A 27,894-nucleotide genomic window follows, 5' to 3' on the forward strand; every position below is an offset into this window, starting at 1 on the left:
AGGCTGCTTTAAACTACTGTAATTTACTGCTTGTTCAGCTATTTTGGAACAAATGCCATTTTATCATGATTAGTTTGTTTTTCCTGACAAGGTCATAGGCTGGTACTCACAAGCTCCCAATGCCTTGTAGTGTTGTACTTGTCTTCTCTCTGAACAGGAAGAGGTGGATTATTTTTGCTTCTATTTTCAACAAATGTAGTTATTCTTGTTTTGGTATTTGACTGTGAGTTGAGACGCTTTGTTGTTGCTCATAAGTGAACAGAGGTAGTAGCCTGGTTCCTAGTCTGTTTGTGACAATATTCCACTCCTGTTTGACATATGACACGGAGTGGAATGTTTAGCACAAAACAGGTCTGGATTTCAGGCTAGATCAGAAGAACTAAAACGTTGAACTTTTGACCTGGGTGACCTCATCTCTGAGACCTCTTTTTAACAGAATCACTCTATAATATTGTGTTGTTAACAGAATCACTCTATAATATTGTGTTGTTAACAGAATCACTCTATAATATTGTGTTAACAGAATCACTCTATAATATTGTGTTGTTAACAGAATCACTCTATAATATTGTGGTGTTAACAGAATCACTCTATAATATTGTGTTTTAACAGAATCACTCTATAATATTGTGTTGTTAACAGAATCACTCTATAATATTGTGTTGTTAACAGAATCACTCTATAATATTGTGTTGTTAACAGAATCACTCTATAATATTGTGGTGTTAACAGAATCACTCTATAATATTGTGTTGTTAACAGAATCACTCTATAATATTGTGTTGTCAACAGAATCACTCTATAATATTGTGTTGTTAACAGAATCACTCTATAATATTGTGGTGTTAACAGAATCACTCTATAATATTGTGTTGTTAACAGAATCACTCTATAATATTGTGTTGTCAACAGAATCACTCTATAATATTGTGTTGTTAACAGAATCACTCTATAATATTGTGTTGTTAACAGAATCACTCTATAATATTGTGTTGTTAACAGAATCACTCTATAATATTGTGTTGTTAACAGAATCACTCTATAATATTGTGTTGTTAACAGAATCACTCTATAATATTGTGTTGTTAACAGAATCACTCTATAATATTGTGTTAACAGAATCACTCTATAATATTGTGTTGTTAACAGAATCACTCTATAATATTGTGTTTTAACAGAATCACTCTATAATATTGTGTTGTTAACAGAATCACTCTATAATATTGTGTTGTTAACAGAATCACTCTATAATATTGTGTTGTTAACAGAATCACTCTATAATATTGTGTTGTTAACAGAATCACTCTATAATATTGTGGTGTTAACAGAATCACTCTATAATATTGTGTTGTTAACAGAATCACTCTATAATATTGTGTTGTCAACAGAATCACTCTATAATATTGTGTTGTTAACAGAATCACTCTATAATATTGTGTTGTTAACAGAATCACTCTATAATATTGTGTTGTTAACAGAATCACTCTATAATATTGTGTTGTTAACAGAATCACTCTATAATATTGTGTTGTTAACAGAATCACTCTATAATATTGTGTTGTCAACAGAATCACTCTGTCATTGTGTTTGTTGCTTGTATTTGAAAGACATGAACATTGATATTCATCATATTGATATTCATCACATTGATATTCATCCTATTTGTAACCATAGAGTTGATCAAATGGGGACAGGGGATGTCGTAACTCACTAGAACTTCAACTTTTGAAATCATTTGAGCCGAAGGACCTCGTATATCTGTTTAAGCACTTTGAACAGCATTTCTAGTGAGACGTGTGCTGTATAAAGATCTTTTCTCTCCTGCGTTTCAGATCCTGGTGTCTTATCGGACCACCACAGAGTCAACACGCGATGAGCAACAGCAGTAAACGAGTCCAGCCAAGCTTCACTGTCGCCCCGGTGGTCCAGAGCAAGATGCCTCGGCTGGAAGGGCCCATCATTGGTAGTGTGGCGTCTACAGAGGCAGGAGGGCTCTCTAAACCGGCCGGCCTGGCTCACTACCCCTCTGCCCCCCACCACACACCCCAGACCCAGGCTCTACAGAACAACAGGGCCTACTTCACCTATGACCTCAGGGGTCACGACCTCTCTGACCCTGACCTCCGACCTTCCTGGAGCCCTTCTAAGGGGTTGCTGCTGAGCAGGAGTAATGTGGGGTGTTCCCCTCAGAGCGCGGAGGAGGGGTCTTTACGAAACCACATAGTTTACAGCAGGGCAGAGAACATGACTTTTTCTACTGAGAGTAGTAGTGTTAGTGGTAATCGTAGTGGTAGTAGTGGTGGTGGTGGTAGTAACTCTGTCTCTGCTGCTGCTCAGGACACTCCAGCCAAGCAGGGTTTTACCTACTACACCAGGAGCCCAGGCGGGCTGAGGAGTCCCACCAGCGGCCCTGGGACCATCGCTATGCCCATTGCTGTGAGGAAGCAGCCTCCTGTTGGAGGTGTTAGCCTCTCCCCTCAGTCTGAGAACTCTGTCTGTCTTGGTCTGGCTGTTCCCAATCCGCTCTACGGACACCCCTCCCCCTGCTGTTCAGAGCTGGGCTGTACTGTAGGACAGAGGCACAGTCTGGAGCAGAGGGGGGGAGTACACAGGATCCATCCCCCTCTTAATGTGTATGAGGGGTGGATGTATAGTCCAAGCTCACACCACCCCAGGGCTCTGCAGCTGGAGCACGGTGTTGAGATAGAGAGACTATCAGACAGACTGCCTCTGAAAGATGTCAAGGACCACCAACAGCACCCCAGTGGAATTCCCAACAGAGCACCATCAGCACAACGGTTCCCTGTCTTCATGGAACCAACCTACAGCATTGGTTACCCATGTTCCCCCGCCCGTGCCATACTAGGCCCCTCCTCATTTATATGTGACCCCCCCCCTTCGCGGTTAAGCGCCTCCCCCTATGGGGCTGATCAATGCCAACGTTTACAAATCCCCTCCAAACGTCCAACCTATCACAGCTTGGTCTCTTCCCACCCCTCTTGCCCTTCCTCTCACCCCTCCTGTCCTTCCTCCTGCTCTTCCTCTCACCCCTCTCACCCCTCCTCCCATCCCTCTCACCCCTCCTCCCATCCCTCTCACCCCTCCTGCCCTTCCTCCTGCTCTTCCTCTCACCCCTCCTCCCATCCCTCTCACCCCTCCTGCCATCCCTCTCATCCCTCCCACGCTACAACATACAAACCCATGACCCCTTCGCACCATGGCGTTCCGGTGACGTCACAGGTTTATCAGGGCCGCTCTCCTCCCAGTGTGGCCAAATACAGCCAGCTCCCAGTCACACAGCCCATGTTTTACTACCGTCCTCAGGCAAATGTGGAGGGAGAGAGTGACAGTTGTGGAGCAGGGTTTAAAGATGCAGGAGGAAAGCACCGAGACTGGGAGGATGTTATGGTCCCTAATGGTTCTAAACGACCCCTACCGCCAAGTTCCTCCCAGACAGGACCCCACCTAGCTACTCATCTTCCCAGCACATCAAACCCCTCCCTCTACCTTGTCACCCAGTCTGTGTACAGTACTGATGTCCCCATGTCTAGCCACACGGCTCCTAGTAGCCACCCATACCTCAGGAGTTTTGACCAGCCCTCCTATCATCAATTGTACAGGATGCCCCTGAATGCAGCAGGTCAGATGAGAGTCCCTGCTATAGCCCCAGAGAGACCCTGTGCCTCTCCATCTCCTCCCAGCAGCCTACAGCAGACTGAGAGACCCCTGGACTACTCCCTGTCTCAGTACAGATCTCTAGTTACCTCTCCTCAGGTCTCCTCCCCCAGGAGACACCACCTATCTCAGGGACACTTTGACTCCACACTCCCTGGAGCCCCACTGACTGTCTCCACCACACTGTCACGGGTTGACTATGGCCATCACAACCACCCGGCCAACCACCACCACCACAGCAACAACCACCATGCTACTACAGCCATGTGTACCACTGCTGCAAACTTTGGCAACCACCACCACCACACAACTACAGCCAACCAGAATAACCACCAACACACAACTACACGTAACCATCACAACACTACGTGTCAGGGAGTGACTGGTTCTATTGTAGTGCGGCTGAGAGGCAGCCCTGGCCCTCAGTCTAATGTGCATGGAGACATGATCACTACTGGTACAGAAACCCTGAAGAGATGTGTCTCTGACTCAGACCGACCCATCAACATAGACTCTCCCTCCCCAAAACACACACAGGACAATGGGGAGGACGTCATTGAAGTGGAACTGTATCAGAAACGACAGAAGATGAAGGTCAACGGAGATGGAGGAGGACTAGATAGCTGTCAGTCTCCCTCTCCTCCCATGCCAGTCATCAACAATGTTTTCAGCCTGGCTCCATACAAGGCTTACCTAGAGGCTGCTGGCATGCTGTCACCACCTGTTAGAGGATCTCAGAGAACTGACCACGATCCTTCTGGACACTGTGTGTTCAAACCTGAGACCCAATCAGACCCTCACAGACATCATCAACACAGACAGGAAACAGGCCCTACATCTGACCCACACAGGCCTGAGAGAGACCCTAAACGAGAGGAAGAGAAGCCTGTATCAATCAATCACAGGATTGATAACCATGTAGTCCGACCAGCCTCAGAACAGCAGAGGCCTGTAGTCGAGCAGAGGATTCTGGGTACTGTAGTCAGATCAGACACTACACAGAAGAAACCTGTAGTGTCTGTTTTTAGTGAACCACTGCAGGAACCAGAGAGGGAGGTGGACGTGAAGACTGATGACGATTTGCAGATTAAAGTGGTTAAGGAAGAGGAGGAGGAGGAACCACCACAGGAACCAGAGAGGGAGGTGGACGTGAAGACTGATGATGACATGCAGACTAAAGTGGTTAAGGAAGAGGAGGAGGAGGAACCACCACAGGAACAGCAACCAGAGAGCGAGGTGGATGTGAAGACTGATCACGACATGCAGACTAAAGTGGTTAAGGAAGAGGAGGAGGAAGAGGACGAGATGGAGGCGGCAGCAGCAACAGAGACGAGTGTGTTTGTACATGATCTCACCGTGGGTGTTATTAAGAAATGTGAATCTGATAAACTGGACAGTAAATTGTCAATAGCGTCAGATAAATATATTTCTATTATGTCGGCTACAGATGTGTCTCAATGCAAAGCAGAGACTTCAAATAGATGTGTGATGGAGGGATCTTTTACTTACAACGTGCACCACCACCAGCCCCAAACTCAGCACCAGCCCCGGTCCAATCACCAACCATCCCAGCCCCGGTCCAATCACCAACCTAACCACCATCCATCCCAGCCCCTGTCCAATCACCAACCTAACCACCATCAATCCCAGCCCCTGTCCAATCACCAACCTAACCACCATCCATCCCAGCCCCTGTCCAATCACCAACCTAACCACCATCAATCCCAGCCCCTGTCCAATCACCAACCTAACCACCATCCATCCCAGCCCCGGTCCAATCACCAACCTAACCACCATCCATCCCAGCCCCTGTCCAATCACCAACCTAACCACCATCCATCCCAGCCCCTGTCCGACCACTATCCACCCAATCCGCCCCAGCCACACCTTCGCCCCAAATCATCCACCCCTCCCCAATCCACCAACCCAGCCGCCACCAAACTGAACCTTCAAAACATCCCTCCTCAATGTCTCAAACTATCCACCTATAAGATCGTCCTGCCAGATAACATGCTCCGGGCTGTTGCTCCCTCTCCCTGCTCGACGGAGGTCCCACAGTCACCCACTGACCCTACAGCTGTAGCCAAATCTCTTTCAGACAGCAGCTCCCGACCAGCCAGACAGCACTTCCTAGAGCTGCACCTCTTACTTTGTAACCTGGTTTCCAGCTGTGTGTCCCACACCCCACCCACAGAGCTCCAAACCTGGCTGTCACAGCTGGACATCTCCCTTACCGCCATTTCCCCACCCAAGGCCCAGAAGGTGACCTCTCTGCTGGGTTCTGAGGCCAGGGAGGTGTGGTTGAGGGGACCAGAGACCCAGGCTGCCCTCCAGAATGTGCTCCAGAGACTGGGACAGTATGTTGCCCAGAAGCAGTGTCCCTTCCCCCATGTGATGAGGGCAGGCGCGGTGTTTGTTCCCATGCTGGTGGTCAAGGAGCTGCTCTTCCCTCAGGTCCAGGGGGCCTACATCGACCAGGTTCTCCAGGTACAGTTGTGACGTACTGGATACAGATCTAATCTTAAATCACATTTTAGCACCACAGATAATACATAACGTCATTTCATTACACGTGACTCATTTCATTACACGTGACCACGTCGCTCATTTCATTACACGTGAACACGTCGCTCATTTCATTACACGTGACTCATTTCATTACACGTGAACACGTCGCTCATTTCATTTCACGTGACTCATTTCATTACACGTGAACACGTCGCTCATTTCATTTCACGTGACTCATTTCATTACACGTGACTCATTTCATTACACGTGAACAGGTCGCTCATTGCATGTAGGCGTGTAATTTGGGGCGGCAGCGTAGCCTAGTGGTTAGAGCGTTGGACTAGTAACCGAAAGGTTGCAATTTCAAATCCCCGACCTGACAAGGTGAAAATCTGTCGTTCTGCCCCTGAACAAGGCAGTTAACCCACTGTTCCTAGGCCGTCATTGAAAATAAGAATGTGTTCTTAACTGACTTGCTAAGTTAAATAAATGTCAAATAAAATAAACAACATTTTATTTGTTGTTTGTATGTCTGATGAATGTCAAGTCTCTGCTTTTTCTGTATGTAAAGCATATTTCTGTCAACAGACTACAAAGTAGCCTGGGTACCAGTCTGTTTTGTGCTAACATTCCACTCCATCTACTTGTTGGCATATGACGCATAGTGTGATGATTGGAATGTTAGCACCAAACAGTTCTGTATTTCAGGCTTACAGTAACGTTGATCTAATGTAATGACAGGAGCACAAGGTGGAGTTGAGACCTACCACCCTGTCTGAGGAGAGACACTTGGTGACGCTGCAGAAACGACCATGTTCCTCCAAGCTCCGCAGGCTCCTGTCACTCAAACACCTGCCTAACATCTACCCTGACGTTCTCAACCTCTACTATCACAGCTGTGTCTGCAAGAGCCTGGGTGAGTTAGCCGTTAGCCTGGCCCCTGATAAAGCCTTGGTGAGTTAGCCTGCTAGCCTGGCCCCTGATAAAGCCTTGGTGAGTTAGCCCTTAGCCTGCTAGCCTGGCCCCTGATAACGCCTGGGTGAGTTAGCCGTTAGCCTGGCCCCTGATAAAGCCTTGGTGAGTTAGCCGTTAGCCTGGCCCCTGATAAAGCCTTGGTGAGTTAGCCCTTAGCCTGCTAGCCTGGCCCTTGATAGAGCCTTGTTGAGTTAGCCGTTAGCCTGGCCCCTGATAACGCCTGGGTGAGTTAGCCGTTAGCCTGGCCCCTGATAACGCCTGGGTGAGTTAGCCCTTAGCCTGCTAGCCTGGCCCTTGATAGAGCCTGGGTGAGTTAGCTGTTAGCCTGGCCCCTGATAACGCCTGGGTGAGTTAGCCTGCTAGCCTGGCCCTTGATAGAGCCTGGGTGAGTTAGCTGTTAGCCAGGCCCCAGAGGGTTAGATCACAGTTAGCCAGAGAGGTATACTACAAAGCAGGATCAATGAGTTAGCTAACTTTGATAAATAAACAGAAATAGCCGTTGAGTGTCTGGTTCATTTAGAAAGCTAAACTTCTGTTTACTGCTTGTTGAGTCCATGCCCGTTTTTAAGATGATCAACAACAACAAACAAACAAATTGTTATTTCAGAATATTTAGTTAAATTAGCTGGCTAACTCATTGAATCTACTTTGTAGTATACCCCTTGGAAGCTTCTATCTCAATCACTGGTATACATACACACGAGTGAAGATACATGTTCTAGATAGTGGAAATCTAATTGACTTGCTATTGACATTCCATTGTCCATATCCTTGACATCCATCACATTTTCAACCAGTCATTTATTTATTTTGGTTCCCATTTAGCTGTTAGTATCAGCTTTTCCTGGGGTCATGCCAAGCAATATGGTTATGTTTAGACCATAATGGACTGTCTCTTTAGCAGAAAACTGCACTGTTGGCTCTTATTTTTCTGATAACAAAAGTATAAATAATATCAAATTCCTTATAATAAGCAAACCGGCTAATGTGATTTTCTAGTTTTCAACAAATTCATTTATTGAAAAAAATGAAGCAAGAGTGTCATTTTTTTTTTCTTCACCTACTTAGCTAGCAAATGCAGCTAGCTGGTTTAGTTACTCAAACAGAGAGATGCTATATTAGCTAGCTGGCTATGACAATACAACACTGGAACTCTTCCAAATCAAGGTAAGCTTTTGGTTTTATTAATTTCTTGCCACCGGGTCTGCTGGTCTAACTGCTTACTGACTATACACTGTAACGTTACTGCATGATTTTAGCGGGTTTACAAACGCGTTAGTTCTATTAGCTATGTTGACGATGACGTTACTTTAGCTAATACAGGGACAACGATGTAGGCTGTGTGTAGCGGTTTGGCCTGGAAAGATTTTTTCGCCTGGTCACATACAGCTGATGTGTTCATCTGAAGTCCACAAACGAAGGGAAAAGGTGAGCGGAGGAGAGTGCATAGAGGTTAGAATGAATACAACATGGCTGCTATGAAAGTGAACTGTGTTTTATGTGATCGGGGGTGTATTCATTCCTCCAATTCTGTTGAAAAACAGCAAGGAGTCATCATGCCAGGTAGTCCTGAGGCATGGGGTTCATAGGGTTCAGGTCCTCCGAGAGAGAAAGAAAGAGAGAATTAGAGAGAGCATATAAATGGAAGCAAATGAAACAGGGATAAAAATACCAAAATTTGTCCAATAGAAACTCTCGTTTGCAACTGTTGGATTGATGGTTACACCCTAGATAAGTTCGCTGCAGGCAAGAGTGTGCAATGTGGTATTGTGTAATTTTCTGTCATCTCAAATTTTTCTCTCGACATTGTAAACTTTCATTCATAGGCTAGGTTGTAGCAACCTCATGATGGGTACAGGAAAAATAGCCTAAACCTACTGATGTTACATTGACCTGGGTGAATGGAATATGAATGACAGTCATCCAATATGCTGTAATAGAAATAAGGCCGTGTTCATGAAAAATAAAATCATCCTCCCTCATCATAAACGGCACTGACCTCCACTTGTGTGTGTGTCTCTCTCTCCATTGTGGCCTGACTGACGGCTGCCTGGCGTTTCAGTTTGGAATCTGGGTGAAAGCAGAAGCAAATTTCTTACATTGAGTATTACTGAGAGACTGAACAGACAGAAACATAGTAACAGGCCTGCTATTTGTGTGAACTGGAGATGTTGCATGGGGACCTTGAAAGGGAACTGGATAAAATGGGGAACTGGATGCAATGAAAGTAATAACAAAAGTAAAAACAATTTGGGCCAGTTTCCCAGGTCTGGTTTTGGTATGGGCCAGTTTCCCAGGTCTAGTTTTTACATGGGTCAGTTTCCCAGGTCTGGTTTTGGTATGGGCCAGTTTCTCAGGTCTGGTTTTGGTATGGGCCAGTTTCTCAGGTCTGGTTTTGGTATGGGCCAGTTTCCCAGGTCTGGTTTTGGTATGGGCCAGTTTCTCAGGTCTGGTTTTGGTATGGGCCAGTTTCCCAGGTCTAGTTTTTACATGGGTCAGTTTCCCAGGTCTGGTTTTTACATGGGCCAGTTTCCCAGGTCTAGTTTTTACATGGGCCAGTTTCCCAGGTCTGGTCTTTATTTGGGCCAGTTTCCCTGGTCTGGTTTTTACATGGGCCAGTTTCCCAGGTCTAGTTTTTACATGGGTCAGTTTCCCAGGTCTGGTTTTGGTATGGGCCAGTTTCTCAGGTCTGGTTTTGGTATGGGCCAGTTTCTCAGGTCTGGTTTTGGTATGGGCCAGTTTCCCAGGTCTAGTTTTTACATGGGTCAGTTTCCCAGGTCTGGTTTTTACATGGGCCAGTTTCCCAGGTCTAGTTTTTACATGGGCCAGTTTCCCAGGTTTGGTCTTTATATGGGCCAGTTTCCCTGGTCTGGTTTTGGTATGGGCCAGTTTCCTAGGTCTAGTTTTTACATGGGCCAGTTTCCCAGGTCTAGTTTTTACATGGGCCAGTTTCCCAGGTCTGGTCTTTATTTGGGCCAGTTTCCCAGGTCTAGTTTTTACATGGGCCAGTTTCCCAGGTCTGGTCTTTATTTGGGCCAGTTTCCCTGGTCTGGTTTTTACATGGGCCAGTTTCCCAGGTCTAGTTTTTACATGGGCCAGTTTCCCAGGTCTAGTTTTTACATGGGCCAGTTTCCCAGGTCTGGTTTTTATATGGGCCAGTTTCCCAGGTCTGGTTTTGGTATGGGCCAGTTTCTCAGGTCTGGTTTTGGTATGGGCCAGTTTCTCAGGTCTGGTTTTGGTATGGGCCAGTTTCCCAGGTCTGGTTTTTACATGGGCCAGTTTCCCAGGTCTGCTTTTTACATGGGCCAGTTTACCAGGTCTGGTTTTGGTGTGGGCCAGTTTACTTAGCCTGGACTAAAACATTATATCAATGGAGTGGAGACTTGCAGAGGAAGGTACTGTGTGTTCAGTTTGTCAGTCTGTGATTGCAGAGGAAGAAACTGTGTGTTCAGTATGTCAGTCTGTGTTTGCAGAGGAAGGTACTGTGTTCAGTATGTCAGTCTGTATTTGCAGAGGAAGGTACTGTGTTCAGTATGTCAGTCTGTGTTTGCAGAGGAAGGTGCTGTGTGTTCAGTATGTCAGTCTGTGTTTGCAGAGGAAGGTACTGTGTGTTCAGTCTGTGTTTGCAGAGGAAGGTACTGTGTTCAGTATGTCAGTCTGTGTTTGCAGAGGAAGGTACTGTGTTCAGTATGTCAGTCTGTGTTTGCAGAGGAAGGTACTGTGTTCAGTATGTCAGTCTGTGTTTGCAGAGGAAGGTACTGTGTGTTCAGTATGTCAGTCTGTGTTTGCAGAGGAAGGTACTGTGTTCAGTATGTCAGTCTGTGTTTGCAGAGGAAGGTACTGTGTGTTCAGTCTGTGTTTGCAGAGGAAGGTACTGTGTTCAGTATGTCAGTCTGTGTTTGCAGTGGAAGGTACTGTGTGTTCAGTATGTCAGTCTGTATTTGCAGAGGAGGGTACTGTGTTCAGTATGTCAGTCTGTATTTGCAGAGGAAGGTACTCTGTGTTCAGTATGTCAGTCTGTGTTTGCAGAGGAAGGTACTGTGTTCAGTATGTCAGTCTGTATTTGCAGAGGAAGGTACTGTGTTCAGTATGTCAGTCTGTGTTTGCAGAGGAAGGTACTGTGTGTTCAGTCTGTGTTTGCAGAGGAAGGTACTGTGTGTTCAGTATGTCAGTCTGTGTTTGCAGAGGAAGGTACTGTGTGTTCAGTATGTCAGTCTGTGATTGCAGAGGAAGGTACTGTGTTCAGTATGTCAGTCTGTGTTTGCAGAGGAAGGTACTGTGTGTTCAGTATGTCAGTCTGTATTTGCAGAGGAAGGTACTGTGTGTTCAGTCTGTGTTTGCAGAGGAAGGTACTGTGTGTTCAGTCTGTGTTTGCAGAGGAAGGTACTGTGTGTTCAGTCTGTGTTTGCAGAGGAAGGTACTGTGTGTTCAGTATGTCAGTCTGTGATTGCAGAGGAAGGTACTGTGTTCAGTATGTCAGTCTGTGTTTGCAGAGGAAGGTACTGTGTGTTCAGTCTGTGATTGCAGAGGAAGGTACTGTGTGTTCAGTCTGTGATTGCAGAGGAAGGTACTGTGTGTTCAGTATGTCAGTCTGTGATTGCAGAGGAAGGTACTGTGTTCAGTATGTCAGTCTGTGTTTGCAGAGGAAGGTACTGTGTGTTCAGTATGTCAGTCTGTGATTGCAGTGGAAGGTACTGTGTGTTCAGTATGTCAGTCTGTGTTTGCAGAGGCAGGTACTGTGTGTTCAGTCTGTCAGTCTGTGATTGCAGAGGAAGGTACTGTGTTCAGTATGTCAGTCTGTATTTGCAGAGGAAGGTACTGTGTGTTCAGTATGTCAGTCTGTGTTTGCAGAGGAAGGTACTGTGTTCAGTATGTCAGTCTGTGATTGCAGAGGAAGGTACTGTGTGTTCAGTCTGTGTTTGCAGAGGAAGGTACTGTGTTCAGTATGTCAGTCTGTGTTTGCAGAGGAAGGTGCTGTGTGTTCAGTCTGTGTTTGCAGAGGAAGGTACTGTGTGTTCAGTCTGTGTTTGCAGAGGAAGGTACTGTGTGTTCAGTCTGTCAGTCTGTATTTGCAGAGGAAGGTACTGTGTGTTCAGTCTGTATTTGCAGAGGAAGGTACTGTGTGTTCAGTATGTCAGTCTGTGATTGCAGTGGAAGGTACTGTGTGTTCAGTATGTCAGTCTGTGTTTGCAGAGGCAGGTACTGTGTGTTCAGTATGTCAGTCTGTATTTGCAGAGGAAGGTACTGTGTGTTCAGTCTGTCAGTCTGTGATTGCAGAGGAAGGTACTGTGTTCAGTATGTCAGTCTGTATTTGCAGAGGAAGGTACTGTGTGTTCAGTATGTCAGTCTGTGTTTGCAGAGGAAGGTACTGTGTGTTCAGTATGTCAGTCTGTGATTGCAGAGGAAGGTGCTGTGTGTTCAGTCTGTGTTTGCAGAGGAAGGTACTGTGTGTTCAGTCTGTATTTGCAGAGGAAGGTACTGTGTGTTCAGTATGTCAGTCTGTGTTTGCAGAGGAAGGTACTGTGTGTTCAGTATGTCAGTCTGTGTTTGCAGAGGAAGGTACTGTGTTCAGTATGTCAGTCTGTATTTGCAGAGGAGGGTACTGTGTTCAGTATGTCAGTCTGTGTTTGCAGAGGAAGGTACTGTGTGTTCAGTATGTCAGTCTGTGTTTGCAGAGGAAGGTACTGTGTGTTCAGTATGTCAGTCTGTGTTTGCAGAGGAAGGTACTGTGTGTTCAGTCTGTGATTGCAGAGGAAGGTACTGTGTGTTCAGTCTGTGATTGCAGAGGAAGGTACTGTGTGTTCAGTCTGTGATTGCAGAGGAAGGTACTGTGTGTTCAGTCTGTGATTGCAGAGGAAGGTACTGTGTTCAGTATGTCAGTCTGTATTTGCAGAGGAAGGTACTGTGTGTTCAGTATGTCAGTCTGTGTTTGCAGAGGAAGGTACTGTGTGTTCAGTATGTCAGTCTGTGTTTGCAGAGGAAGGTACTGTGTGTTCAGTCTGTCAGTCTGTATTTGCAGAGGAAGGTACTGTGTGTTCAGTATGTCAGTCTGTGATTGCAGTGGAAGGTACTGTGTGTTCAGTATGTCAGTCTGTGTTTGCAGAGGAAGGTACTGTGTGTTCAGTCTGTGTTTGCAGAGGAAGGTACTGTGTGTTCAGTCTGTGTTTGCAGAGGAAGGTACTGTGTGTTCAGTCTGTCAGTCTGTGATTGCAGAGGAAGGTACTGTGTTCAGTATGTCAGTCTGTGATTGCAGTGGAAGGTACTGTGTGTTCAGTATGTCAGTCTGTTTGCAGAGGAAGGTACTGTGTGTTCAGTATGTCAGTCTGTGTTTGCAGAGGAAGGTACTGTGTGTTCAGTATGTCAGTCTGTGTTTGCAGAGGAAGGTACTGTGTTTTCAGTATGTCAGTCTGTGTTTGCAGAGGAAGGTACTGTGTTCAGTATGTCAGTCTGTGATTGCAGAGGAAGGTACTGTGTTCAGTATGTCAGTCTGTGTTTGCAGAGGAAGGTACTGTGTGTTCAGTATGTCAGTCTGTGTTTGCAGAGGAAGGTACTGTGTGTTCAGTATGTCAGTCTGTGTTTGCAGAGGAAGGTACTGTGTGTTCAGTATGTCAGTCTGTGTTTGCAGAGGAAGGTACTCTGTGTTCAGTATGTCAGTCTGTATTTGCAGAGGAAGGTACTGTGTGTTCAGTATGTCAGTCTGTGTTTGCAGAGGAAGGTACTGTGTGTTCAGTATGTCAGTCTGTGTTTGCAGAGGAAGGTACTGTGTGTTCAGTATGTCAGTCTGTGTTTGCAGAGGAAGGTACTGTGTGTTCAGTATGTCAGTCTGTGTTTGCAGAGGAAGGTACTGTGTTCAGTATGTCAGTCTGTGTTTGCAGAGGAAGGTACTGTGTGTTCAGTATGTCAGTCTGTGTTTGCAGAGGAAGGTGCTGTGTGTTCAGTCTGTGTTTGCAGAGGAAGGTACTGTGTGTTCAGTCTGTGTTTGCAGAGGAAGGTACTGTGTTCAGTATGTCAGTCTGTGTTTGCAGAGGAAGGTACTGTGTGTTCAGTATGTCAGTCTGTGTTTGCAGAGGAAGGTACTGTGTGTTCAGTATGTCAGTCTGTGTTTGCAGAGGAAGGTACTGTGTGTTCAGTCTGTCAGTCTGTGTTTGCAGAGGAAGGTACTGTGTTCAGTATGTCAGTCTGTGTTTGCAGAGGAAGGTACTGTGTGTTCAGTCTGTGTTTGCAGAGGAAGGTACTGTGTGTTCAGTCTGTGTTTGCAGAGGAAGGTACTGTGTGTTCAGTCTGTCAGTCTGTGATTGCAGAGGAAGGTACTGTGTTCAGTATGTCAGTCTGTGATTGCAGAGGAAGGTACTGTGTTCAGTATGTCAGTCTGTATTTGCAGAGGAAGGTACTGTGTTCAGTATGTCAGTCTGTGTTTGCAGAGGAAGGTACTGTGTGTTCAGTCTGTGTTTGCAGAGGAAGGTGCTGTGTGTTCAGTATGTCAGTCTGTGTTTGCAGAGGAAGGTACTGTGTGTTCAGTCTGTATTTGCAGAGGAAGGTACTGTGTGTTCAGTCTGTCAGTCTGTGTTTGCAGAGGAAGGTACTGTGTGTTCAGTCTGTGTTTGCAGAGGAGGGTACTGTGTTCAGTATGTCAGTCTGTGTTTGCAGAGGAAGGTACTGTGTGTTCAGTATGTCAGTCTGTGTTTGCAGAGGAAGGTACTGTGTTCAGTATGTCAGTCTGTGTTTGCAGAGGAAGGTACTGTGTTCAGTATGTCAGTCTGTGTTTGCAGAGGAAGGTACTGTGTGTTCAGTATGTCAGTCTGTGTTTGCAGAGGAAGGTACTGTGTGTTCAGTATGTGTTTGCAGAGGAAGGTACTGTGTGTTCAGTATGTCAGTCTGTGTTTGCAGAGGAAGGTACTGTGTTCAGTATGTCAGTCTGTGTTTGCAGAGGAAGGTACTGTGTGTTCAGTCTGTATTTGCAGAGGAAGGTACTGTGTTCAGTATGTCAGTCTGTATTTGCAGAGGAAGGTACTGTGTGTTCAGTATGTGTTTGCAGAGGAATGTGCTGTGTGTTCAGTCTGTCAGTCTGTGTTTGCAGAGGAAGGTACTGTGTGTTCAGTATGTGTTTGCAGAGGAATGTGCTGTGTGTTCAGTCTGTCAGTCTGTGTTTGCAGAGGAAGGTACTGTGTGTTCAGTATGTCAGTCTGTGTTTGCAGAGGAAGGTACTGTGTTCAGTATGTCAGTCTGTGTTTGCAGAGGAAGGTACTGTGTGTTCAGTATGTCAGTCTGTGTTTGCAGAGGAAGGTACTGTGTGTTCAGTCTGTGTTTGCAGAGGAAGGTACTGTGTGTTCAGTCTGTGTTTGCAGAGGAAGGTACTGTGTGTTCAGTCTGTCAGTCTGTGTTTGCAGAGGAAGGTACTGTGTGTTCAGTCTGTGTTTGCAGAGGAAGGTACTGTGTGTTCAGTATGTGTTTGCAGAGGAAGGTACTGTGTTCAGTATGTCAGTCTGTGTTTGCAGAGGAAGGTACTGTGTGTTCAGTCTGTGTTTGCAGAGGAAGGTACTGTGTGTTCAGTCTGTGTTTGCAGAGGAAGGTACTGTGTTCAGTATGTCAGTCTGTGTTTGCAGAGGAAGGTACTGTGTTCAGTATGTCAGTCTGTGTTTGCAGTGGAAGGTACTGTGTTCAGTATGTCAGTCTGTGATTGCAGAGGAAGGTACTGTGTGTTCAGTATGTCAGTCTGTGTTTGCAGAGGAAGGTGCTGTGTGTTCAGTATGTCAGTCTGTGTTTGCAGAGGAAGGTACTGTGTGTTCAGTATGTCAGTCTGTGTTTGCAGAGGAATGTGCTGTGTGTTCAGTATGTCAGTCTGTGTTTGCAGAGGAAGGTGCTGTGTGTTCAGTATGTCAGTCTGTGTTTGCAGAGGAAGGTACTGTGTGTTCAGTCTGTGTTTGCAGAGGAAGGTACTGTGTGTTCAGTCTGTCAGTCTGTGTTTGCAGAGGAAGGTACTGTGTGTTCAGTCTGTGTTTGCAGAGGAAGGTACTGTGTGTTCAGTATGTGTTTGCAGAGGAAGGTACTGTGTGTTCAGTCTGTGTTTGCAGAGGAAGGTACTGTGTGTTCAGTCTGTCAGTCTGTGTTTGCAGAGGAAGGTACTGTGTGTTCAGTCTGTGTTTGCAGAGGAAGGTACTGTGTGTTCAGTATGTGTTTGCAGAGGAAGGTACTGTGTGTTCAGTATGTGTTTGCAGAGGAAGGTACTGTGTTCAGTATGTCAGTCTGTGTTTGCAGAGGAAGGTACTGTGTGTTCAGTCTGTGTTTGCAGAGGAAGGTGCTGTGTGTTCAGTATGTCAGTCTGTGTTTGCAGAGGAAGGTACTGTGTGTTCAGTCTGTATTTGCAGAGGAAGGTACTGTGTGTTCAGTCTGTCAGTCTGTGTTTGCAGAGGAAGGTACTGTGTGTTCAGTCTGTGTTTGCAGAGGAGGGTACTGTGTTCAGTATGTCAGTCTGTGTTTGCAGAGGAAGGTACTGTGTGTTCAGTATGTCAGTCTGTGTTTGCAGAGGAAGGTACTGTGTTCAGTATGTCAGTCTGTGTTTGCAGAGGAAGGTACTGTGTTCAGTATGTCAGTCTGTGTTTGCAGAGGAAGGTACTGTGTGTTCAGTATGTCAGTCTGTGTTTGCAGAGGAAGGTACTGTGTGTTCAGTATGTGTTTGCAGAGGAAGGTACTGTGTGTTCAGTATGTCAGTCTGTGTTTGCAGAGGAAGGTACTGTGTTCAGTATGTCAGTCTGTGTTTGCAGAGGAAGGTACTGTGTGTTCAGTCTGTATTTGCAGAGGAAGGTACTGTGTTCAGTATGTCAGTCTGTATTTGCAGAGGAAGGTACTGTGTGTTCAGTATGTGTTTGCAGAGGAATGTGCTGTGTGTTCAGTCTGTCAGTCTGTGTTTGCAGAGGAAGGTACTGTGTGTTCAGTATGTGTTTGCAGAGGAATGTGCTGTGTGTTCAGTCTGTCAGTCTGTGTTTGCAGAGGAAGGTACTGTGTGTTCAGTATGTCAGTCTGTGTTTGCAGAGGAAGGTACTGTGTTCAGTATGTCAGTCTGTGTTTGCAGAGGAAGGTACTGTGTGTTCAGTATGTCAGTCTGTGTTTGCAGAGGAAGGTACTGTGTGTTCAGTCTGTGTTTGCAGAGGAAGGTACTGTGTGTTCAGTCTGTGTTTGCAGAGGAAGGTACTGTGTGTTCAGTCTGTCAGTCTGTGTTTGCAGAGGAAGGTACTGTGTGTTCAGTCTGTGTTTGCAGAGGAAGGTACTGTGTGTTCAGTATGTGTTTGCAGAGGAAGGTACTGTGTTCAGTATGTCAGTCTGTGTTTGCAGAGGAAGGTACTGTGTGTTCAGTCTGTGTTTGCAGAGGAAGGTACTGTGTGTTCAGTCTGTGTTTGCAGAGGAAGGTACTGTGTTCAGTATGTCAGTCTGTGTTTGCAGAGGAAGGTACTGTGTTCAGTATGTCAGTCTGTGTTTGCAGTGGAAGGTACTGTGTTCAGTATGTCAGTCTGTGATTGCAGAGGAAGGTACTGTGTGTTCAGTATGTCAGTCTGTGTTTGCAGAGGAAGGTGCTGTGTGTTCAGTATGTCAGTCTGTGTTTGCAGAGGAAGGTACTGTGTGTTCAGTATGTCAGTCTGTGTTTGCAGAGGAATGTGCTGTGTGTTCAGTATGTCAGTCTGTGTTTGCAGAGGAAGGTGCTGTGTGTTCAGTATGTCAGTCTGTGTTTGCAGAGGAAGGTACTGTGTGTTCAGTCTGTGTTTGCAGAGGAAGGTACTGTGTGTTCAGTCTGTCAGTCTGTGTTTGCAGAGGAAGGTACTGTGTGTTCAGTATGTGTTTGCAGAGGAAGGTACTGTGTGTTCAGTATGTGTTTGCAGAGGAAGGTACTGTGTGTTCAGTCTGTGTTTGCAGAGGAAGGTACTGTGTGTTCAGTCTGTCAGTCTGTGTTTGCAGAGGAAGGTACTGTGTGTTCAGTCTGTGTTTGCAGAGGAAGGTACTGTGTGTTCAGTATGTGTTTGCAGAGGAAGGTACTGTGTTCAGTATGTCAGTCTGTGTTTGCAGAGGAAGGTACTGTGTGTTCAGTCTGTGTTTGCAGAGGAAGGTACTGTGTGTTCAGTCTGTGTTTGCAGAGGAAGGTACTGTGTTCAGTATGTCAGTCTGTGTTTGCAGAGGAAGGTACTGTGTTCAGTATGTCAGTCTGTGTTTGCAGTGGAAGGTACTGTGTTCAGTATGTCAGTCTGTGATTGCAGAGGAAGGTACTGTGTGTTCAGTATGTCAGTCTGTGTTTGCAGAGGAAGGTACTGTGTGTTCAGTCTGTGTTTGCAGAGGAAGGTACTGTGTGTTCAGTATGTCAGTCTGTGTTTGCAGAGGAAGGTACTGTGTGTTCAGTATGTCAGTCTGTATTTGCAGAGGAAGGTACTGTGTTCAGTATGTCAGTCTGTATTTGCAGAGGAAGGTTCTGTGTGTTCAGTATGTCTCCAGTAATCAGTCTGTGATTGATCCAACTCACTGATGATGTCAGTCGTTCAAGCCCTTCCAGGTCCAGATCCAGTTTGGTTTAGAACATCAGATTTAGCGTGGGACTGGTTCTGGTTAAATCATAGGATCCTATTGGCTTGTTTTATTTGGGAGTCCATTCATTGATAAACCCAGAATGACAGTATTAAATGCAGATAGAATGTCAACAAGGCTTGCGTGGGGTTAAATGTGTGCTGTTGCTACAGTGTTATATTTCCCATGTGGTATAGGCACACACACAACAATATACTGGGATGTATCTAAAATAGCCCCCTATTCTCTATGTAGTGCACTATTCCATATGACCCTAGTCAACAGTAGAGGGCCATTTCAGATGCAGCCTGGAGATTTTTTACCATCCCATAATACTACTAGGTTACCGTGGTAACTGCTGGTTCTGGAAATCCCCTTCTATTGTGCTGTGATTTCCTTCATTTAACAATGAGAGCTGAGTCTGTACTGAGTCGCGTAGTCACGCTACTGTACTGAGTCGCATAGTCACACTACTGTACTGAGTCGCGTAGTCACACTACTGTACTGAGTCGCATAGTCACACTACTGTACTGAGTCGCGTAGTCACACGCTACTGTACTGAGTCGCGTAGTCACACTACTGTACTGAGTCGCGTAGTCACACTACTGTACTGAGTCGCGTAGTCACACTACTGTACTGAGTCGCATAGTCACACACTACTGTACTGAGTCGCGTAGTCACGCGCCACTGTACTGAGTCGCGTAGTCACGCGCCACTGTACTGAGTCGCGTAGTCACGCGCCACTGTACTGAGTCGCGTAGTCACGCGCCACTGTACTGAGTCGCGTAGTCACGCGCCACTGTACTGAGTCGCGTAGTCACGCGCCACTGTACTGAGTCGCGTAGTCACGCGCCACTGTACTGAGTCGCGTAGTCACGCGCCACTGTACTGAGTCGCGTAGTCACGCGCCACTGTACTGAGTCGCGTTGTCACGCGCCACTGTACTGAGTCGCGTAGTCACGCGCCACTGTACTGAGTCGCGTAGTCACGCGCCACTGTACTGAGTCGCGTTGTCACGCGCCACTGTACTGAGTCGCGTAGTCACTGTACTGAGTCGCGTAGCCACTGTACTGAGTCGCGTAGCCACTGTACTGAGTCGCGTAGCCACTGTACTGAGTCGCGTAGTCACTGTACTGGGTCGCGTAGTCACTGTACTGGGTCGCGTAGTCACTGTACTGAGTCGCGTAGTCACTGTACTGAGTCGCGTAGTCACTGTACTGGGTCGCGTAGTCACTGTACTGGGTCGCGTAGTCACTGTACTGGGTCGCGTAGTCACTGTACTGGGTCGCGTAGTCACTGTACTGGGTCGCGTAGTCACTGTACTGGGTCGCGTAGTCACACTACTGTACTGAGTCGCGTAGTCACACTACTGTACTGAGTCGCGTGGTCACACACTACTGTACTGAGTCGCGTGGTCACACACTACTGTACTGAGTCGCGTGGTCACACACTACTGTACTGAGTCGCGTAGTCACTGTACTGGGTCGCGTGGTCACACACTACTGTACTGAGTCGCGTAGTCACTGTACTGGGTCGCGTGGTCACACACTACTGTACTGAGTCGCGTAGTCACACTACTGTACTGAGTCGCGTGGTCACACTACTGTACTGAGTCGCGTAGTCACACTACTGTACTGAGTCGCGTAGTCACACTACTGTACTGAGTCGCGTAGTCACACTACTGTACTGAGTCGCGTGGTCACACACTACTGTACTGAGTCGCGTAGTCACACACTACTGTACTGAGTCGCGTAGTCACTGTACTGGGTCGCGTAGTCACACTACTGTACTGGGTCGCGTGGTCACACACTACTGTACTGAGTCGCGTAGTCACTGTACTGGGTCGCGTAGTCACACTACTGTACTGGGTCGCGTGGTCACACTACTGTACTGGGTCGCGTGGTCACACACTACTGTACTGAGTCGCGTGGTCACACTACTGTACTGAGTTGCGTGGTCACACTACTGTACTGGGTCGCGTGGTCACACACTACTGTACTGAGTCGCGTAGTCACTGTACTGGGTCGCGTAGTCACACTACTGTACTGAGTCGCGTGGTCACACTACTGTACTGAGTCGCGTGGTCACACACTACTGTACTGGGTCGCGTGGTCACACACTACTGTACTGGGTCGCGTGGTCACACACTACTGTACTGGGTCGCGTGGTCACACACTACTGTACTGAGTCGCGTAGTCACTGTACTGGGTCGCGTAGTCACACTACTGTACTGAGTCGCGTGGTCACACTACTGTACTGAGTCGCGTGGTCACACACTACTGTACTGGGTCGCGTGGTCACACACTACTGTACTGAGTCGCGTGGTCACACACTACTGTACTGAGTCGCGTGGTCACACACTACTGTACTGAGTCGCGTAGTCACTGTACTGGGTCGCGTAGTCACTGTACTGGGTCGCGTAGTCACTGTACTGGGTCGCGTAGTCACTGTACTATGTCGCGTAGTCACTGTACTGGGTCGCGTATTCACGCGCCACTGTACTGAGTCGCGTATTCACGCGCCACTGTACTGAGTCGCGTAGTCACGCGCCACTGTACTGAGTCGCGTAGTCACGCGCCACTGTACTGAGTCGCGTAGTCACGCGCCACTGTACTGAGTCGCGTAGTCACGCGCCACTGTACTGAGTCGCGTAGTCACGCGCCACTGTACTGAGTCGCGTAGTCACGCGCCACTGTACTGAGTCGCGTAGTCACGCGCCACTGTACTGAGTCGCGTAGTCACGCGCCACTGTACTGAGTCGCGTAGTCACTGTACTGAGTCGCGTAGTCACTGTACTGGGTCGCGTAGTCACTGTACTGGGTCGCGTAGTCACTGTACTGGGTCGCGTAGTCACTGTACTGGGTCGCGTAGTCACTGTACTGGGTCGCGTAGTCACTGTACTGGGTCGCGTAGTCACTGTACTGGGTCGCGTAGTCACTGTACTGAGTCGCGTAGTCACTGTACTGAGTCGCGTAGTCACTGTACTGAGTCGCGTAGTCACTGTACTGGGTCGCGTAGTCACTGTACTGAGTCGCGTAGTCACTGTACTGAGTCGCGTAGTCACTGTACTGAGTCGCGTAGTCACTGTACTGGGTCGCGTAGTCACTGTACTGAGTCGCGTAGTCACACTACTGTACTGGGTCGCGTAGTCACACTACTGTACTGAGTCGCGTAGTCACACTACTGTACTGAGTCGCGTGGTCACACACTACTGTACTGAGTCGCGTGGTCACACACTACTGTACTGGGTCGCGTGGTCACACACTACTGTACTGGGTCGCGTGGTCACACACTACTGTACTGAGTCGCGTGGTCACACACTACTGTACTGAGTCGCGTGGTCACACACTACTGTACTGAGTCGCGTGGTCACACACTACTGTACTGGGTCGCGTGGTCACACACTACTGTACTGAGTCGCGTGGTCACACTACTGTACTGAGTCGCGTGGTCACACACTACTGTACTGAGTCGCGTGGTCACACACTACTGTACTGAGTCGCGTGGTCACACTACTGTACTGAGTCGCGTAGTCACACACTACTGTACTGAGTCGCGTGGTCACACACTACTGTACTGAGTCGCGCGGTCACACACTACTGTACTGAGTCGCGTGGTCACTGTACTGTACTGAGTCCTCTGGATGTATAGTCGGGGCAAATCACAACTTTCACTTAAGTCATATTTTCACTTGCATTGATATCAATGGGAGACTGTGAACATTCATGGAAGTGAGGATTCACTCCTTCATTCGTACAACATGTTTAGTAGGCAAAAACCGTTCTCAGGTTTTATAAATAATTTCAGGTTCTTGAATATAATTTCTAGTAATGGGAGAGATACTATTATAATTGTATTAATAAGCATGTTTTCCATCCCCTTTCCATTTTGGAATTGTTAACATTTTCATTTCACATCCATTCCATTTATGTTTTTACAGAGTCGCCGTCACCTGATGCTCCCCAAACGACAGCCCAGGTATCTGCTGCTTTCTGTTCTGTTACCCCTCAGTTTACTGCCACACTGGCTACGTTTCCATGCACACTGACAATCTGATATTAATCTGATTTATGGCAGTAGGCCGAGTATGACAACGTGTGTTTTTCCAATCTTTGTAATTATTAGGATATGTTAACAGCTTAATCAGAGTTCCAGTGGTGTGTTTGATCTGAGCATGTGCAGAACGAGCCTCCCTCTTATACGCGACTGAAGTTCAGAAAAACTGAAAGTATTCATCTTCTTTGAACGTTTTAATCAAACTATATCGATCTGACTTCACAATAATCCTATTGTTGTGTGCATGTAACCATACTCACATCCTCAGACTATCCACAACTCAACATGTAACCATACTCACATCCTCAGACTATCTACAACTCAACATGTAACCATACTCACATCTTCAGACTATCTACAACTCAACATGTAACCATACTCACATCCTCAGACTATCTACAACTCACATCCTCAGACTATCCACAACTCAACATGTAACCATACTCACATCCTCAGACTATACACAACTCAACATGTAACCATACTCACATCTTCAGACTATCTACAACTCAACATGTAACCATACTCACATCTTCAGACTATCTACAACTCAACATGTAACCATACTCACATCCTCAGACTATCTACAACTCAACATGTAACCATACTCACATCCTCAGACTATCTACAACTCAACATGTAACCATACTCACATCTTCAGACTATCTACAACTCAACATGTAACCATACTCACATCCTCAGACTATCTACAACTCAACATGTAACCATACTCACATCTTCAGACTATCTACAACTCAACATGTAACCATACTCACATCCTCAGACTATCTACAACTCACATCCTCAGACTATCCACAACTCAACATGTAACCATACTCACATCCTCAGACTATACACAACTCAACATGTAACCATACTCACATCCTCAGACTATACACAACTCAACATGTAACCATACTCACATCTTCAGACTATCTACAACTCACATCCTCAGACTATCTACAACTCACATCCTCAGACTATCTACAACTCACATCCTCAGACTATCTACAACTCACATCCTCAGACTATCTACAACTCACATCCTCAGACTATCCACAACTCAACATGTAACCATACTCACATCCTCAGACTATCTACAACTCACATCTTCAGACTATCTACAACTCAACATGTAACCATACTCACATCCTCAGACTATCTACAACTCAACATGTAACCATACTCACATCCTCAGACTATCTACAACTCAACATGTAACCATACTCACATCCTCAGACTATCTACAACTCAACATGTAACCATACTCACATCTTCAGACTATCTACAACTCACATCCTCAGACTATCTACAACTCAACATGTAACCATACTCACATCTTCAGACTATCCTGGACCACACAACTCAACATGTAACCATACTCACATCCTCAGACTATCCACAACTCAACATGTAACCATACTCACATCCTCAGACTATACACAACTCAACATGTAACCATACTCACATCCTCAGACTATACACAACTCAACATGTAACCATACTCACATCTTCAGACTATCTACAACTCACATCCTCAGACTATCTACAACTCACATCCTCAGACTATCTACAACTCACATCCTCAGACTATCTACAACTCACATCCTCAGACTATCTACAACTCACATCCTCAGACTATCCACAACTCAACATGTAACCATACTCACATCCTCAGACTATCTACAACTCACATCTTCAGACTATCTACAACTCAACATGTAACCATACTCACATCCTCAGACTATCTACAACTCAACATGTAACCATACTCACATCCTCAGACTATCTACAACTCAACATGTAACCATACTCACATCCTCAGACTATCTACAACTCAACATGTAACCATACTCACATCTTCAGACTATCTACAACTCACATCCTCAGACTATCTACAACTCAACATGTAACCATACTCACATCTTCAGACTATCCTGGACCACACAACTCAACATGTAACCATACTCACATCCTCAGACTATCCACAACTCAACATGTAACCATACTCACATCCTCAGACTATCCAGGACCACATAACTCAAGTTGAAATGTCAACTAACTCTATCTATGATTACTGAACTAATAACCCTTACTGTTGATAACACGGTGATAACTGTTGTTAACGTTCGACCGTATTAACAACATGGGACTGACAATCTTCCCGTACATCATGATGTGGTCAGTGACACTTTGCATCTTGAAAGTCCAATATCTTGAAAACTTGACTACTGTCTTGCAAAACATTTTTGGAGACCGTATCAACTCTGGACTAATGAAAAATGGGATTTTCCCTTTTCTTCTGTAGGATTATTCATAGAACAGCTAGCCTGATCCCAGGTCGTGTTTGGTCATGACCATGGGAGTGGGCTTTACAGCCCAAACGGATCAGGGATCAGGGTATAGAACAGCACAGTGTTATACAATGCAACTAAAACTCAGACTTTTGTTGTAAGAAAGGAAGCGGTGGACCGATTAAGGACCTGTCCTCTGGGTTAGTTTCACGTGTCCATAACCAAGCTATATACCCCTCTCTCTCATTTTCTCATCTCTTTTTGTTGTCTGTTTCATTTCAAACCTCCATTTTGGCTTTTTATTTTTAACCAAGTTTTTATTCCCCCCCACCCCCAAAAAAAATAAACGATTTTAAATTCGCCTTTCACCCTTTCATCTCCAACCTCCATTTGTCCCCTATAGAAATGTGTTGGAAAAAAACAACACGGACATCATATCACTAGCATCTACAAGTACTTTACCAAATATATATCCTACTTTTTCAAAAGTTTGGTTATTAAAAACACACTCTAGCCTTTGACATTATCTCAACAGTTGTGACTGATTTAACCTCTTGACTTTTCTGTCAACATAACTGATTTCACTAACTGAATCATCTAATCCAACCGGATAGTTGGTTATTTCCTGTTCTCTGCTGAGTGCTGACTTTGTTTAGTGTTCACATGGGGGTCACATGGGGGTCACATGGGAACTTGACTTCCTTTTCTTCCTGTATTAGCAAAAAATAAATATTCACACCTAGGTTCAAATACTCCCACTAGGCTGGATTGTGCTTTGCCTTGCGCACAGGAACCAATGGAAGTTACAATTGACTAACCCCTTCCAAATGGAACTGTAGGCAAGCTAAAGCAAACGCAAAGTATTTGAACGAATGTTAAAACCCTGGTGTGTTGGTTTATTCATGCTTGTAGCTTCTGTAGCGGCAGACTGTTATGTCATGTAGCCTGTATAGTACAGCAGTATTAGTCCTGTCACCTTTCACTCTGAGGCTGAGGTCAACACTGTTCAATCATTGGGTGCCTCTCAAATGCAGCCTGGTCTAAAGTAGTGCACTATATAGGGAATAGGGTGCCATATGGGTCTAACGTAGTGCGCTATATAGGGAATAGGGTGCCATATGGGTCTAAAGTAGTGCACTATATAGGGTGCCATATGGGTCTAAAGAAGTGCACTATATAGGGTGCCATATGGGTCTAAAGTAGTGCACTATATAGGGAATAGGGTGCCATATGGGTCTAAAGTAGTGCACTATATAGGGAATAGGGTGCCATATGGGTCTAAAGTAGTGCACTATTTAGGGAATAGGGAGCCATATGGGTCTAAAGTAGTGCACTATATAGGGAGCCATATGGGTCTAAAGTAGTGCACTATATAGGGAGCCATATGGGTCTAAAGTAGTGCACTATATAGGGAATAGGGTGCCATATGGGTCTAAAGTAGTGCACTATATAGGGTGCCATATGGGTCTAAAGTAGTGCGCTATATAGGGAATAGGGAGCCATATGGGTCTAAAGTAGTGCACTATATAGGGAATAGGGTGCCATATGGGTCTAAAGTAGTGCACTATATAGGGAATAGGGAGCCATAGGGCTCTCTGGTCTAAAGTAGTGCACTATATAGGGAGCCATATGGGTCTAAAGTAGTGCACTATATATAGGGTGCCATATGGGTCTAAAGTAGTGCACTATATAGGGTGCCATATGGGTCTGGTGGAGTGGTCCGGTGGAGTGGTCTGGTTGGCGGTGGAGTGCAGTTATCTGGTCTGTTGGAGTTATGTGTCTAGTCACTGTGGCAGTTTAGACTGGACGTGGGACTTTGTCTGCTCTCCTTCTTTCTCCAGGGAAATGTTCGACTTAGATTTAGTTCGTCCTTCTGTCACCCCGTTAACGTCCTTTTGTCACCCCGTTAACGTCCTTTTGTCGCCCTGTTAACGTCCTTCTGCCGCCCCGGTAACGTCCTTCTGTCGGCCCGTTAACGTCCTTCTGTTTCCCCGTTAACGTCCTTCTGTCACCCCGGTAACGTCTCACTCTTTTCTTCTTCTTCATATCTCTGATTCTTTTTGGTGTACTGCAATCAAAGAACAATGTGATTTATCCTCCTGTCATTTCAAGTTGACACATTAGGCTAATGTAAAGACATCCTAACGGCCATGTTGCCTGTGTTTCAGGTGTAGAGCCATGTGACGTGGCCAGGACACCAGAAGGAGCGCTGTGTTCAGCGGACCGTTGGAAAAGCTCTGCCAGTGGACCATGTTCACAACCCACCAACCGCTGTGACATTGGAACACAGACCACCACCTCAGCAGCCGCCGGCTCACCACAACACCTGGAGGAATGTATCCGTCTGTCTCCGTCTCAGACCCCGAGCTGCAGAGCCACAGCCAGCCTCTCCTCTCAGAGACCGAGAGAGGACCCGAAGAGAGGATCATCATCATCCTCCTCACACTTTAAGAAGCACAAGAGGAAAGAGAGGAAAGGCAAGAAGAAGAGCCTCACCAAACCTCCGTTTGTAGGGACGAGGAATCGCACCGTGTTGGAGGGGGGTGGGAACACAGAGCAGGCTGGACACCAGAGCATTCTGAAGAACACTGTTAATCAAGAGGAGGAGGAGGGATGGGACGGGCGGCCGGTGGGGAGCAGTGACGACGCAGGGAGTGGCTCTGAAAGGAGGGATGGGAAGAAAAGGGGAAAGGGGGATGGAGAGCTGGAGGAAGAGGAGGAGCCACCAGCCACACCCCTGCTGGAGGAGGAGGAGTCTAACTCCTGGACGTGCCCTTTGACCTTAGATGAGCTGTCTTCGTCTCCTAGCAACACGGATCGAGCCTCCACACTATTGTCCGTG

At 46.4% G+C, this 27,894-nt stretch overlaps 3 protein-coding genes across 14 annotated transcripts in view; all 3 read left to right on the plus strand.

The window, feature by feature from the left end:
* Nucleotides 1–27,308, plus strand: part of c9h15orf39 (chromosome 9 C15orf39 homolog) — a 39,794-nt gene extending 12,486 nt beyond the window's left edge. For all 3 annotated transcript variants that reach the window (XM_055933056.1, XM_055933057.1, XM_055933055.1), the window contains 4 exons: nucleotides 1,833–6,162; nucleotides 6,925–7,099; nucleotides 22,643–22,680; nucleotides 27,221–27,308. In XM_055933056.1, coding sequence (XP_055789031.1) covers nucleotides 1,873–6,162; nucleotides 6,925–7,099; nucleotides 22,643–22,680; nucleotides 27,221–27,226 — 4,509 coding nt within the window. In that variant the 5' untranslated portion in view covers nucleotides 1,833–1,872 and the 3' untranslated portion in view covers nucleotides 27,227–27,308. The remainder of the gene's footprint in view (nucleotides 1–1,832; nucleotides 6,163–6,924; nucleotides 7,100–22,642; nucleotides 22,681–27,220) is intronic.
* Nucleotides 7,116–11,679, plus strand: LOC129861889 (eukaryotic translation initiation factor 3 subunit A-like). 2 transcript variants are annotated; one of them, XM_055933068.1, is made up of 3 exons: nucleotides 7,116–10,793; nucleotides 10,996–11,273; nucleotides 11,474–11,545. In XM_055933068.1, exon 1 carries the CDS (start codon nucleotides 9,334–9,336, stop codon nucleotides 10,504–10,506), a length of 1,173 nt encoding a protein of 390 aa, XP_055789043.1. In that variant the 5' UTR covers nucleotides 7,116–9,333; the 3' UTR covers nucleotides 10,507–10,793; nucleotides 10,996–11,273; nucleotides 11,474–11,545. The 2 variants fall into 2 exon arrangements, with proteins under 2 accessions (XP_055789043.1, XP_055789044.1); XM_055933069.1 differs by having other exon boundaries at nucleotides 7,116–11,273; nucleotides 11,474–11,679.
* Nucleotides 13,896–22,619, plus strand: LOC129861887 (uncharacterized). 9 transcript variants are annotated; one of them, XM_055933067.1, is made up of 4 exons: nucleotides 13,896–15,441; nucleotides 15,586–15,693; nucleotides 15,890–17,527; nucleotides 17,724–22,619. In XM_055933067.1, the coding sequence occupies exons 1-4, from the start codon at nucleotides 14,330–14,332 to the stop codon at nucleotides 18,634–18,636; spliced, it is 3,771 nt and encodes a 1,256-aa protein (XP_055789042.1). In that variant the 5' UTR covers nucleotides 13,896–14,329; the 3' UTR covers nucleotides 18,637–22,619. The 9 variants fall into 9 exon arrangements, with proteins under 9 accessions (XP_055789042.1, XP_055789039.1, XP_055789041.1 ...); XM_055933064.1 differs by having other exon boundaries at nucleotides 13,896–16,091; nucleotides 16,134–17,527; XM_055933066.1 differs by having other exon boundaries at nucleotides 13,897–17,275; nucleotides 17,420–17,527.
* Nucleotides 27,309–27,894: the final 586 nt, after the last annotated feature.

The sequence above is a fragment of the Salvelinus fontinalis genome, chromosome 9 (genome assembly GCF_029448725.1).
Source record: "Salvelinus fontinalis isolate EN_2023a chromosome 9, ASM2944872v1, whole genome shotgun sequence".
Lineage (NCBI taxonomy): Eukaryota > Metazoa > Chordata > Actinopteri > Salmoniformes > Salmonidae > Salvelinus > Salvelinus fontinalis.

Excerpts from the sequence above, each read along its gene's own strand:
- LOC129861887 (XM_055933058.1), top strand. The coding sequence starts at position 14,560 with ATGTCAGTCTGTGTTTGCAGAGGAAGGTACTGTGTGTTCAGTCTGTGT. Across the intron at positions 16,092-16,133 it reads GTCTGTGTTTGCAGAGGAAG|GTACTGTGTGTTCAGTCTGT; the intron begins GTACTGTGTGTT and ends TTGCAGAGGAAG.
- LOC129861889 (XM_055933068.1), top strand. The coding sequence starts at position 9,334 with ATGGGGACCTTGAAAGGGAACTGGATAAAATGGGGAACTGGATGCAAT.